This window comes from Triturus cristatus, chromosome 2_2, assembly GCF_964204655.1.
Source record: "Triturus cristatus chromosome 2_2, aTriCri1.1, whole genome shotgun sequence".
Taxonomy (NCBI): Eukaryota; Metazoa; Chordata; class Amphibia; order Caudata; family Salamandridae; genus Triturus; species Triturus cristatus.
Genome location: NC_140582.1, coordinates 701,529,121 through 701,543,851, shown reverse-complemented (window position 1 = coordinate 701,543,851; position 14,731 = coordinate 701,529,121). Strand labels below are relative to the sequence as shown.

Genomic DNA, 14,731 nt, shown 5'->3' with positions numbered 1-14,731 from the left:
TCACATTTGTCCAGATTGAGTGCAAGTTTGGCATTTAGAAGAGCGTGACAAACTCTATCTAAAGCTTTGTTGTGTTCCTTGAGGGTGTCACCGACTATCAAGATGTCACTGCTGTAGTTGAATGAGTTGGCAATATGATGGATAACTCACCTCACTGCCTCTCATAATATTTCTGCAGCTGAGCAAATTCCAAAATGAAGGTGTTTGTGCCTGAAGAGCTCTTGGTGTGTCGAGAAAGTGGTAATATAACAGGATTTTTCATGAAGCTCAAGCTGGTGATATCCTCTGTTTAGATCCAATTTTGAAAAGACTTTTGCCCCATTTAGGAGAGTGATCATGTCACTGATGTGGGGTCCCGGGTGTCTTTCGTGTTCTATGGCTGTATTTGGGGCCCTCATGTCCACGCACACTTTGTTTTCCGATCCCCGTTTAGGTACTACTACTGGGGATACCCACGGTGTGGTTCAGTCGATCTTTCGATAATGTCACCCTCAGTAGGTCTTGTAGCTCCTCCTCCACTGCTTGTTGGAGGTGGAAAGGTACCTTCTGGTGATGCTGAGCTACAGGTGTTACCTGTTCGTTTATGTGTAGTCGGACTTTGAAGTGGGCTAGTTTGCCAAGTCCGGTGAATAACTTCGGGAAATTGCTGATGATGTATGGCGTGTCATCAACTTTGTATAGGATTTCCACTAGTTTTAGGTGTTCAGCTGTGGGCAGGCTGAGGAGATAGTCAGCTGCTCCGGGTCCTTCTATAACATGAATCCGTGCGTGGACTGTTCTGTCTTCGTATGTTAGAGACGTGCGAAACTGTCCCAGACACAGTAGGGACTCTTTGGACATCCATGTGAAGACGCATACAGTAGCCTTCTGTAGTTTGGGTTATGGATTAATTTGCTTGTATTCTAGCGCTTATGTAGTTGAGCGACGCTCCGGTGTCTAGGACAAATTTTGCTGGGTGATTTCCCATTTGTATGTGCAGCCTCGGGTATTTCTTTAGCCTGTCGGGGTGTGCTACCATGCTGAGGATTCCCTCAATGATGAGCATTAGGAATGGTATGTGTGGTGCGACCGTGTCCTGGATCTTGATTAGCTGTTCAACCTGTCTCGCCTCTCACGTATTGCTCTCACGTGGTGGCGAGGTCCAGGTGTGCGTCTTGTTGGCGCAGATTCTCTGCGGGATGCTTGGCACACCAGTTCAAAGTGATTTTCTTTCCCACAGCGGTGGCAATGTCCCATGGCAGGACATGGAACCATGTGAGGGTAGTCTTGTCCGCAGCGGTAACAGTGTAGTTGTTGTTTCCTGTTGCTGCTGTTCTTGTTCCCACTGCGAGTTTGGCTTGCAGACTTCGGGGGCTTTTTGTAATCTGACTGGCGCCGTGAGTCTGTTTGAGAGTGGAGTCAGAAGGCTTGTTCGCGTTTTTCTGTTTTTCCAGCTTCCATCTTTTTTGCATGGTCTTCGGCTTGATAATATATTCGCGTCAGCTCTTCGATGTCGTCGAGTGACTAGTGTTTCTGTAGCAAGCGACAACGTAGTGACTCTGACTGGCACCCCTCTATAATTTGTAGGCAAAGTGCATCTTCCGTGTTGAAGTTGTCAAATTCGCAGTAGCGAGCTAGCAGTTTCAGACGTGTAATGAAGTCACCCATTGCTCGTCTTTTTCTTGTGACGCCAAATTGAAGGTGTATCATTCGTAATCCAGGTTTCGTTTGTGAAGGAATTTCCTGTTCAGTGCCTCGCTCATGACTTGTCTGTCGTCTTTGCCTATCAAGTTGCGCTGGGCAGTGAGTTGCTGTTTGGGGTCAGTAACTCGTGACCCCTTCATGAAGTCTTCTAGCCAGCTTTGCTATCTTGGACCCATGCTGCTGCCGGACGTGAGGGCCAGAGGTTCTGGGGGGTGTAGGAAGGATACACCTAGCATTGCTGGACCTGGCTATGCATTTTGTGATGAACTTAGCTGTGCATTCTGCAAGGTGTCTGGGGGCACCAACATGCTGACGTGTAAATGTGGCTTGTTGACTCTCTCTGAGACAGTCAGCAGGTGCTCTGGGGCATGCAGCCGGAGGTGCAAGGGTGTAGAGTGCCTTGACAGTGTCAGGATCTGTCGGTGATCAAGGTTGCAAAAAGTCTGCCTGGTTTCAAAATGACCGCTGTGAGATTTGCAGGGTCTGTGGTTGTATGGCCTGACTACAATATGGCTGTCGAGGAGGACAATTGTGCACAAGGCTGTGAGCAGAGCAGGCAATGAGGCTGTAAGCAGGCAATGAGCAGGGGCTTACACTGGGCACGACGAGGCAGCACACGATGAGCAGCAGTATCAGGCTTTGGACTGAATGAAACATTGTGGCGGTTGCAGCTCCACATGCAGCTGGTATTTTAGGCGCTTGGGAGCACATTCAGGGAAATAAGCAAGAGACCAGGCACGAGTATATGCACAACCTTTCGTTATTCCTTTTCTCTCTTGAGTGTGTGCGCCTCTTCTGCGCTCTGCACTTCCACTTCCTCCTCTCTCCCTCCTCCCCCCCAGCATCTCGTCCTACCTGGTCCTAACGCCGCTCGCCAGAGCCAGGTATGACAATATCACAATGTGTGGGATAAAAGTTTACTTTGAAGCCCTGCAATTTTACTAATAGTTTAATCCAAAATGTGTTTGGATGTCTCTCTCTATCAGCGGCGGCTCCTACGTTGGAGCGGAGGAGTGTCGGCCCAATTAAATTACCCCCAAAGCCCCAGAGCTGAAAAATAAAATTATTTTTTATCCTTCATACGGAACAGTGCCAGGACTGGGTGGGGCCTGCTGAGTGATATCATTCAGGGATGAGGATGGGTTGTTATGCACTGTTTAAAGTGTGCATGTCTTTTTGGCCGGCCGTCTTGCTACGGTCAGCCCCACATGCGCACTTTAAACATCTCTAACCCAGCTGTCTTAAGACAACTGGGTTAGAGCAAGTGAGGGCTGCTAGAGCACTGTGGGGCACCGAGTAAGGCTGATGCCTCCATTCAGGGTGCGGCTCTCATGCTGCAGTACAGTGGGGAGGACGTTGTGTTCGTCTTCAGGTAAGTATTTTGTTTTAATTATTGTCACACGTACACGGCCGCCCCCCCCCCAGTTCCCGTAGATGCCAGCCGCCACTGTTCTCTATTCCCCCCACATGTTAAATCTCAATAGATGTGTTCTTTCTGATTCTTGCTATGTATCCCTATCTTTTTCCTCCCTGAGTTTGGTCGAAACTGCATCAAAAATGTCAAAAGGAGATACATTCAAATACATTTTGTTTCGCTATAAATTAGAAGGTCAGAAAGTGACAACAACACATGCTCAATATTCTTTTCCCCTCAACCTCCAACATTTTGAAATGCTTGTGAATTAAATAGAAACAAGAGGTTTTCCCCACTTTTGCAGGCCCATTCATATATCAACCAGATCATGTCAAACCTCTTATGTGATTTCAGCATAAATGTGAAACCTTACTTACGGTTCGCATGGTCAATGTAATAGACCCCAATTTGAGGATCGTAGGCAGCTTCCCATCCCCACGGCAGTTCATCACCAACGCAGTCCGCAAATGACAACGGCTTGGTTAACCTATGAAAAATGTAAAATTGCAAGTTACAACTCTAGAAAAAAACCTGTAACACATACAATGTTCATAGTATCTAGCAGGGCTGGAACCCAAATAGTAAGTTGAGGGTGTATTAGAGGCACAAATGCACCAAAAATGCATTTCTTGTACTGGCATATCTGCATTGTGTAACTTACACCTAAAATATTGTGTGTTCGATATTTACTCAGGCGGTTTTTAAGATTGCAGGATCATTCCCCCTTTCCGGTAATGGGTTGTCCCACCTAACCTCCAAAAGCATTAAAAAAGGTGTCCAATCAGTTTCTCAACTTCCATTTGACCATCAACTTTTAAGACATTATTAGTATCCAATTATTGTTCCACCAATCTTCACAGTATGTCCCCTTACACACACAATACGATTTTAAAAAATCTTTGTTTTGACTTATTGGAGTCCTTGAACAGACTTGGCACTAAAAGTCCTTGAGTGTCACGACATTACATGCGTGATGGTATGCACCCATCTGGCAGGTTGTTATGAATGATCAACTTAAAGCAAGTAACTGAGCAGGAATCTTTCCTCTCTCTAACAGAATATAAATGTAACTGATACAACAGAACAACTAAATCTATATAGCCATACTTGGATACACAGCACATGGTAATTTATTTCCCTTAGGTCTGCACTATATCCTCCAGTCCCATATGTAAGGTCAAGTGACAGTTCGCCATGCAAGAACTAGGTAAAGGTGCATTGTCCTTCCAAAGTGAAGTTACACATTTGTTTTGGTGCAACCAACTACTCTTTCATCTCATCTATAACATGCCAGTCTGGTCTCCTTATGGTTCATTCAAGAGACCACACATGCAGACAATTCCACAGGTCGCTTTCTCTCTTTGCAAATCATAATTATTTTAATTAGTTACATACAACATCTATCTGTGACAATGTATACACTTTTTTGTATTAATGGGTGACAATTAATCAAAAACAAATAACTACTTTCTTGGTCGACAGAAAGGCTCGTGGAGTCAATGCCAGATTTGAAAGGAAATTGAACTAAACAGCCCTTGGAGCAATTGAATATTTGAAACAAGCACTGCCAAAGTCAATAAGCCTTGACTTATTGACCTATTCGCTTGGCACATGCTTTCTGCTGATGCTCTGAAGCACTGGCAAAATAATTTTTAAAGAAATTGATATCGCATGATATCGAGCAGCTGGCGGCCCCGCTATTCTGAAGGCACACGCCTGCGCATGTGTGACTTAAGGCAGAGGAATCCATTTAGATTGGCAAATAAAAATAACATTTGATTTTCGCAAAGCACTTTTTGGATAGTAGTCACCAAACAGCAGACGACAGCTGCTGTGCTCTTCAAAAAATGAAAATAAAAACAAATATTTAAATGACAGTGAGGGGTGGCAGAGAGGGCACGGGGAAGCAAGAAGGAGCCGGTGGATTGAAGCAAGGGAGGCCTGCAAAATTGCTGCAATGCATAGTGGACCAACAGCAAACTGCAGCTTCAATAAATGACATTAAATGAAAACAAAGTTCAAGGACCAAGAGGGGCAGGGGAGCAACAAAGGAGCAGGTAGTTGTGGCAGGGAGGGGTATTTGAGCTTGCGAAGCATGCATTCTCATGGAGTGCGCAATGGGGAAAATAAAGTAGTTACCTTAATGTGAGCAGTATAAGGCTATAAGTCAGCCAATCAAAATGATAGTAAAGAGGCAATGCTCCAGGGAGGCAACAAACACAAGGAGTGAAGAGCAAACCATTGCATAAGGAGAAAGCGAACAAGAGTGACAAAATAAGTCAACCAATGGTAAGCAATGAGTGGGCTGTAAGTTCACTGTAAGTTTTGGTATGGTCCACAAAAGACTTGAGCCTAGAGTCAGTTAAAAGCTATGCAGTAGGCAAGACCTTAAAATGAGCCAAATCACCACTATCTAAATGAAATGGTACTACATTGCACTGTTTAGATGCCTGTGCATATAAAAATATAGCAAATGCACTAACAAGCACATTTTTAAACATCTGTATCAATGATTCAAAGTTCAAATACAGAGCAGCGAAACCAACCTGAAAAAACACACCGTTTTCTGCTTCACAGACTTCAAGATACAGTGATTTTACATTGGGTAAAAACTCTTCTAATAATGTTACCTTACTGCACACATCTGATCCCTTTAACCATGGCTTTGGTTGAAGGCCATTAAAAGACTGACCAAAAAAAATAAATGGCATGGTGTAAACCACATTTACTGATGCACAGAGTGTTACATGCTATATTATATTACTTTTTATTGAGGTAAGAAAGGGGCATTATAGCAGGCTTACAGCTTGAGTCATGGTCACTTCCCAAACTCAAAAAGAACAATTGAAGGACAGAATGCATAACAATGTCATACATTCACCCCAGTACAGAGATCTGGGCCTAAATCCATCGTTGTTTACTCCCCATGCCATCCCAGTTGAACCCAGCCATATGCAAATCAGTCTTCACCCTACGCCCAATTGGAACAGTCCAGCCTGAACTGCCGGGCCAGGTGCTCCCTGGACTGGAAACAAGCATCCTAGTACCGGTTTCGGGGTTTCGCCCATAATCAGCCAGGATAGCTTGATTCCAGTGGCATTGATAGCACAGTGCCCACTTCTGGGCATACCCGTCCCACTCAGGGTCCCAAGCTCAACAATGATATAAACATGGAATTGAGATAAGCTTGCCCATGATTTGGTCATCTTCTGCCGCATAATTATACTAGGTCTGCCATGGTAAAACTCTTAGGAGTGGTTTGGGGGCAGTCATGTTGATGAAGTCCAAATTTCATAGGAAAGTGTGAAATATTATCCAAATTTGATGGTTCCCTGTGAAACATACATTTTTATATTACTTCAGTTTGTATAATAAAATCACCTAAATATGAATTATATAGATATCTATCTATAACTTTATACATGTGTATGTATTTACATGTGTATATATATATGTCAATGTGCACTAATAATCTTGTTAAAACGCCTTTTCTGCCTCCTATTTTTCACTCACACGACACTCACAGCGTCTTATTGAGGCTGATGGTTCCTGCCTTTTTCTTCAAATGCTGTCACATTTTTTGCAGAATGTATACCTTTTGGTTATACTTTAAGACATGGAATATGTTATCGTTTTTGTTTAAAAAAAAAGTTTGCGATCTGCCAAACAAGAACTATGCAGCAGCGGTCTATAGAGGGAGTTCTGTGGGGCGGAAAGGCGGGGCGGGGGAGGGGCAGGGTGGGGGGTACTAAACACCGGAACATGGATAATTGGAGGTAAGTTAACAATTAAATAAATAAAACGAATTCCGTAGCGCGCCCTGCATCACAAAATGCGGTGCAGCGCGCGCTACGAAATTTGTTTTATTTATTTAATTGTTTACATAACTTTAATTATCCATATTCTGGTGTTTAGTACCCCCCACCCTGCCCCTCCCCGCCAAGCCTTTCCGCCCCACGGATCTCCCTCCACGGACCGCTGCTGGAACTATGTTCTGTCAACACAAATGGCACGCAAATACAATTAATTATCCATACACAATGAGTTACATTTATTAACAAATATCCACAGTCACAAATGTATCCCATCAGATGGAAAAACAGAAAGGGTTTCATGAATGTCATGTGACAGGTTCTCCTTCGGGAGAGAATTCCAATAGCTTATGTCCTGGTGACTGGAGCTTGACGCACTTTGACCTAGAGTTATGTTGGAAAATCATCAAAGATGGGTATAGAGTGAATTTATGATGTAGACGAAGGACCTTGAACTCGGCTCTCAAAAGTGCCAAGGAGATAGTGGGAGTTTTGTCTTGGGAATATGATCTTGTTTCTTTTTTATGGGAACTTTATTTAAATTGTTTTATAGGTTGGCACAGGAGCATTCAGCGTAATTACCACTTACCAGTACAAGTATACAGGCATGTTGACCATCTCAGTTATGTAGGGGATTTTACAGGAGTCCATGTTTTCGGACAAGTTAATAACATTAAACAATATTTTAGGAGTCAAACGGCCGAGTGAAAATTGTCATATACAGGAAGACAGGTCTTATGACAGAAAATAGTGAACACAACAAGCTGTTAGTCACGTGAGAGTTGAGATAGGCATCACAAATCATATCTCTTGATCATACTAATGGGAGATCTGGTGACTTTCAAAATTAAGCTATGGTCAAGTGAGCTGCCTGTAGCATGTGAATAAGCAATTTATCCTCAGAGGTTATTAAAGGGTAGAACTGCTCTTTCCTAGAATGACCCAAGAATAGTATTCATGAATCTACGGGTAGCGAAAGTCCATTGATATGAGAAATTAGGTCAAAATCAAGGTTCACTAAGTTTGGATTTTAGGGTAGGTAAATCACATGTACAACACAGTTCCCCAACCTTTACATCTTCCTCATTAATCATCAGTGGAGTCGATCTTAGTGTGGGGGTGTACTAGGGTAAAATCCCAGCACATTATGATTTTGTATGAGTTCTCGTTGTCTTGGGTGCATTTTGAGGACTTTGCAGCTTTGCCCATTATGTTTCTTGAGAAATCTCAATGCCTGGTTCCTCTTCCAAATTTTTCATGTATGTGTGCTTATGGAGTCAGTGGTTTCCACCAGCATCTCATAAAGCTTTGCAATTTCCTTGTTGATTCAACAGTCATGAAAAAGTGGTTCAATGGGCTTAATTTTGTGAAATTCCTTTCCTTACAGCTATCACTTTGGGCCCAGTGCAGTACATGAAGCAGCCGAGAAGTATTCACAGGAGATACAATGAAATTAGTTAGACTGGGGTCTCTATTCAGAAGCAAGACATTTACAGTCACCGTACAGTTCACCCGAGTGTGAAGGAAAGCTTAATCTCCATGTTAGAAATCTCGGATCAACAATGATCACCATGGCCTGGAAACCTGGGCTGTGATAAGGGATGGGTAAGGTTGTAAATTGTGACCATTCCCCTGACACAGAGCTAGCTCCCAATGTCACAGTAATACATTTAAGCAATAAAAGCAGGTTATCTTGGCCTCCTGTCTTTAGCTGGGATCCAAAGTATGTAAGTAAAAGGAATGACAGATAGTGCATTCTCTGTTTGTACGCATTGCTCTATAAAGAATTATTTTGACCATTCTAAGACAGGGAATAGATGGTCTACTAAAAGACAATTTTCAAAATTTGTGATTCCAACCACCCCCACCAGACAGTGATCAATATACACTGTCCCTTTCACTATGTTGGGAGTCCTGTTGCTCCAAGTAATGCTATTGATTTCTGCTGAATGCCATTGATTGTCCATCAAGGACATTGAAGAAACTGTATTTGGATGATGTATAGGAGGTGTGGCATGAAATTCATTTTGAGATTTTAGATTGTTCCGAACTATGAGATTTCAAGGAAGCCCCACCTATACAAATGTTTATACAGAATGTCAAGGAAATGCAGAATATTACTCCCACATAGACTATGCAGGTATAAATATCCCCAAAAAAGGTAATTGGACCACTGATACAGTTAAAGCCAGCTACAACAGCAAACCACTTTGGTTTAGGGAATCTGTTACATTTAGACACCTCAGAATGGAGTAGTTGAAACTGAAGACAGAGGCCACTGAAAAAGTCTGTATACCCAACACCAAGGCTGGAATTGTATTTTCTGAGTGGCTTACAAAGCACTGCACATCATCAGCAAAAAGAGCTCATTTAAGGTGAAGATTTGTTGTTCTAGGTCTGTGATATTCAGGTTATTTTGGGTCCTTTGGGGCCAGGGCTCTACTGTCAATGCAAAGAAAAGAGGCATCCCTGCCTCGTGCCTCAGGAAAGAGATATTGATATTGATAATTTAGTTTTCAGACTTTCGAAGTTGGCTAAAATATATATGCATGTCTGGGCCCAAGCCAGTTTTGTCCCACAATCTTGTCAGTAGTGTCCTTTCATTTCTATAGAATGCTTTCATAGCCAGGGCCGGACTGGGAACCAAAACCAGCCCTGGCAAAGGTGGTTGGGGGTGCCGCTGAGCTCTTTGCCAGGGCCGTTTTTCGGACGATTTTGTTATAGGGCCGATTTTGCAGATATGCTGCAAAAACAGCCCCCAGGGTCCCAAAACAGGCCCTCACCCGTGCGGCCCAGCAGGGGATTGCCCGGTGCCCGCTATGGCCAGTCGGCCCTGTTTACAGCTTCCAGTGACAACAGAGTCAAATGTGTGTTCGTATACCCAGACTGGGAAACCGATATTTCCACCCAGACAAGGTTAAAGCGAGATACTTGAATTGTTGTATAGGTGTTTACATCTTGATTTAGCAGCCTATATGAGCTGCATTGTTTTCAGTCTTTGTTCAGTTTCAATAAGGGTGTGAGAGCTGACTCTGTGATTCTGTCTGAAACAATACCCGTGTGTAGAATTGGGTGAAAACCCTAGCGAGTGTAGAGACCAGTAGATCTTGAAACGTTTTATAGATTAGGTATTTCAAGCCATCTGGACCAGGCACTTTGCTGACAAGCAGGCTTCTACCTGCTTTGAATTATTCTTTCGAAATAGGTTCCTCCAATTGCAAAACAACTATGGGGTCTAGTGGGGGGAAAAATTAGTTAAATAAGTATGAACATTCAGGAGGTCATACACCTGGATCATACATGGGGCACATAGAATATGTACCAACATTTTATGATGCTGGCCATTGTTTCTCAACATCTGCCTTTGTTGGCAATTATGCATTTTGATGTAGTTTCTTGTTTGAAGGATTTTAGATTTATGGGCAAACACACAGTAAGCGTTGTCTTTCCATTCATAGTATTTTTGTTTATGAAACAAAAGTATCCTTGCTGTTTCAGTAGGCAGAAGTAGTTCCAACACTGTTCTATCTTTTCTAAAATATCTTTAAGTAGTCTGTTGTTTAAGTCGGGCCTCTAAATCTTGAAGCCCAGTCTTGAGGGATACTTTTCTTTGCTTTGCCACTTGAACAAATGTTGCTGTACGTGAAATCAGCCATCCGATGGTGACAGATTTTGTGGCATCCAAAACTATGTCCCAGGATACTATCTGTTCAGCATTTTCTTGAAAAGATTGGTTTAGGGAATCTCTGATTGAGCATTTAATACTCGGTCATGAAACGCCATTTCATGACTTTGCCATGGAGGTCTCAGAGCTGGTATCTGTTGATCACATTCTAATTGTAAAAAGACATGGGAGTGCCCAAACAAGTTCTTCATGCCTATTGTGGAGTCCAGAACAGACGCAACTTATGTGTGGTTAATCTGGAAGACCTCTATTCAGGTTTATGATGTGTGTACATTTGAATACAATGTGTAATCCATATCAACAGGGTGCTGACTTTGCCATATATCAATCATATTCAAGTTATCTATGCCTTGAAGCTGTGAAGGAGATACTGGCTGAGAGAAGGCTAAGGCTTGAATGATCCATGGTGAGATTGAGAATCACCCCCTAATATGACTGCCTCTGCAAAACCTGGATACACTCTGAAATACGTCATTGTAAAACGCTTCTTTCTCAGCCTTGGAGTGTTTATTGAGAAAAATTTAACCTGTCCCTGATTGACAACAATTTGAAAGCTTACAATTCAACCATCTCTTGTTTTTATATTGTGCATTTAGGGAGAAGGAAATAAGTCTTCAAAATAGTATTGACACCCCTTTTTTTCTTGGTGGGAGCATGGTAATAAAATTGGATGGGGAACCATTATGATCATAATCTTTTTTATGGTCCTTTAACAAGTGGATCTCCTGTAACATCACAATGTCTCCGTCCTTAGTAGTTAATCTTTTCAGCACTACATGCCGTTTCATAGGTGAATTCAATCCTTGAACATTCAAGTTCAAAATATCAAACGTGAACATTGGTTAAAAGTTGTAAAATATATATGAAATAGAACAATGTAACTACTTTTGATTGTTGAAAAGAACCACAAATATATGTCAATGCCTGTTAGTCAATCACCTTCCCAAAGGTATGTTTGCAGCTATTGTCATCAGAAAAGTGTCTGGACTTTCCTCCTGTGCCACCTAGTGTTGTTTTCATGTTCCTGCAAAGAATTACAGTTCCTGCCAACCAAAATAACCATAAAAAACCCTACACAATGAAAAACCATAAGAAACAAGTAATCAATTTGTATTAAAATTATAAACAGTGGAGTAACTAATGTCACATTATTAAAGGAAGGAACATCTCCCTCAGCGCCTTTGTCTCTCCCAGCATGGTATGTTGGTACAGATCACAAGCATAATTATGTGAAGTCATTGCCAATGGACATGCACAGTCCTAAACATCTTGCATTCTTCTAGCCACCTGGGTGAAGAACAAGTAAAGACAGTCAACATAGCTACATGAGAAAGCAAAGCAGTTGACCACAGTAGTGAGAATGGATCATCCTTCAATAGATAAAGCCTGAATCTGGTCCTTTTCATGCATTCATTGCCGAATTGCTCACCATGCTCTACTCGACCGGTATCTCATCCATTGTGGTTCAGGTAGGCCCAAGCAAGTTGATTAAGTCTGCACTGTAACATTGTCATCGTTTTTGTAAATACATGACTTGTTCCACTTGATCTATAGTCCTAGCTGATTGTGCCTTCCTGTTAAGAGAAAACAATTGGCAGAAAGGAAAGACTCACCTTTAAAGGATATTTTCGTTGCACATGTGCATGGTAATCACTTTATTTTTTCTCTACGTTTGGCTAGAGTCCCCATTGACATATATTCATAAAGAGATGTTTTGTTGAAATACAATTATAAACCCCCTTGCTCTCAAGCTGTCAGATGTTTTCTACTACCTTGAAGAAGTGTATCAAGGTCAGTAAATCAGGACTCGGATACCTTTTAATCTGGAATGACAAACTGACTCTGTGAACATGATCTAGAAGCATGTCCTCAAACTCGGATTGTAGGAGGTCTTTAAGAGATGAAGCCCAGATTCTGTACATGTGGTCAGGTAGTAAAATAATTTAATTATAAAAAGCAGTTTGCAGAGAGATGCTGTTGCTGGGATATGCCCCTCCATCAAAGAACATAGTTCTGTTTCATTTAACTCTCACAAACTTTACTCCCAAGGAGGAAGTACTCATGATTGTGCAGTTTGTAGGCCTCGGTCAACCATTTATAAAAAATGTAAGTCGTCAGCGGTTCAATAGTATTTAGCTGAAAACTATGAGATGATTGACAAGAGCGTGATGAACTTAAATGTTAAGAAGAAGGTAAGAAGATAACCCAGAGGTATCCAATATTGAATGAAACATGACAATGTTGGATATGCTGCAATCAGCCTTTACGAAAGTAGGAGAACCAAGATACAGACGCTTAAACTTCACAACACTTCACGTGATTTACCCATCCAAAACCAGCTGATAATTCCAAGAAGCAGAATAGAGTAGAAATTATTTTGTTTGCTTCAGCCAAGAAAGCATAGGGGGCCTCTGTTCTGAGTACTGAGACAGAAAAAAAATTATAGATATGAAAGCTATAGAATATTTTCATATTCACTGACACTCGTGCAGTCAAGTGTTGATGTATAAGCTTGGAAGAAGCTAAGGCCAGACCGCAATGAGAACCACAAGCAAATCTGCTCTTAGCACTGATTCATTAATTATGTAAGTGATAAATTAAAGTGTAGCAAAGGAAAGTTTTACTACAAAGATGGGGATTATGCAGGTAGGAAAAAACTCCTGATATGTCACACATCTGCAGGTGGGAATGTAGGAGCAAACAGGTATTTGGCAGGATAACACAACTATGGAAAAGAGTCCTGCCAAAATAGAATGCAATCATAAGAGTGGTCCTGCCTCAGGACCCAAAGTATGTGATGGTGGGATTACAGTGGGAAGAAATGAATTCAGAGCAAAAAAGACTACAGTTGCACCACCTTTTGGCAGTAAAACACCTAACTCTTTCCAAATGAGGCACAACACAGAAACCTATGGTAAGCGAAGAGTAATAAGAACTATGGCATTTAATAGTGATTGAAAATATAACAAATGCTGTTAACAGCACATACACTAGTTTTCTGGCAGTTCGGGCTGGCGTGACATGGCACAGTGATATGACACTTGTTGTCAATAATCATCATCCAAGGATCCGCATGCAGATAATGTGTACCAAGAAGGTAATGCCAGTAGTTTATTCGGGTGGTGGTGGGGGTCCTCAGTTGGAGACTCATGTGATGTGAGTAGGGTAAAACATGCGGTCATAAAAAGACTTCTGTTGCACCATTCCTAGCTGCTAATACGGTTCCTGATGATTATTATAATTGCCAGCTTACTAGCAAGGTACACTGCCTCTTATGGATGATCCCCCTATGAAATATTGAATCCAGGCATCGTTTAAAGGGCAGGACAACTAAAGAAGTGGAAAGAGCAATATTGCGTACATTAGGTTTCATGTCCCGCAAGATTTGGAAGGTCTTGCGAGACTTGAAATCGCAGCGGCCATCTTGAAACTAGCTCCTATGAATACCACCCACTTCAGATTTTTGATGTTTTACATTGAGAATATAAAGGGTAGTAGACCTTTCTTGCCAGAGAGGAACAGTGGTAAGCCTCTTTGCGGCAGCGACAGTCAACAGGTAAGAGCATTCCCTGATTCTTCTAACAATAAGGATTTGGTCTTGAATGATATTCCCTGCAACAGAGCGAAAGAGTGCTTTGGTGAAAAATGTGTGCACCAAGACCAACAAGTGAATATGACAGACCTGACTGTTCTGCATCAACTATACACTTGTGTATAACTTACTTGTTCTTTTTCCTAATCCACAGAAGAGGAGCAATAGACATTGGAGAGTTTGAGACTACACAGTGACCAAGAGGGGTCCGAGATAAAAGCATGCCTTATGTATTGTTTGTGTCTGACTGCGCATACATTTGAATGCAGGTAAAACATCATAGAAAACCTGTTTCATTTTGTGCTTATAAAAGTTTGAAAGGCAATGTGCTACAAGGCCAATTGGTAAACACATTTTTGGCAAAAAAAAACGTTTTAGCCCCAGTGCAAGTATAGGCCAGCTGCACAGTAAACTGTTATATTATTGTGGGTTTCTGTGTCTGAAGACCTCTGGTGTGAGTCAACATCCAAAGCAGGAAAGATATGAAAATGCAAACACCGCAGAAAGTCACAGGGATCTGCCCAGTTCTGCCTTGGGTGAGTAAT

The 14,731-nt window shown here is 42.0% G+C and overlaps 1 protein-coding gene across 1 annotated transcript in view; it reads right to left on the bottom strand.

Annotated features, from left to right (window-relative positions):
• The window catches only part of WWC2 (WW and C2 domain containing 2), an 851,690-nt gene that overhangs the window by 630,661 nt on the left and 206,298 nt on the right, over positions 1-14,731 (bottom strand). The window contains exon 2 of the mRNA XM_085641882.1: positions 3,475-3,584. Within this exon, the coding sequence (XP_085498008.1) occupies positions 3,475-3,584 (110 nt within the window). The remainder of the gene's footprint in view (positions 1-3,474; positions 3,585-14,731) is intronic.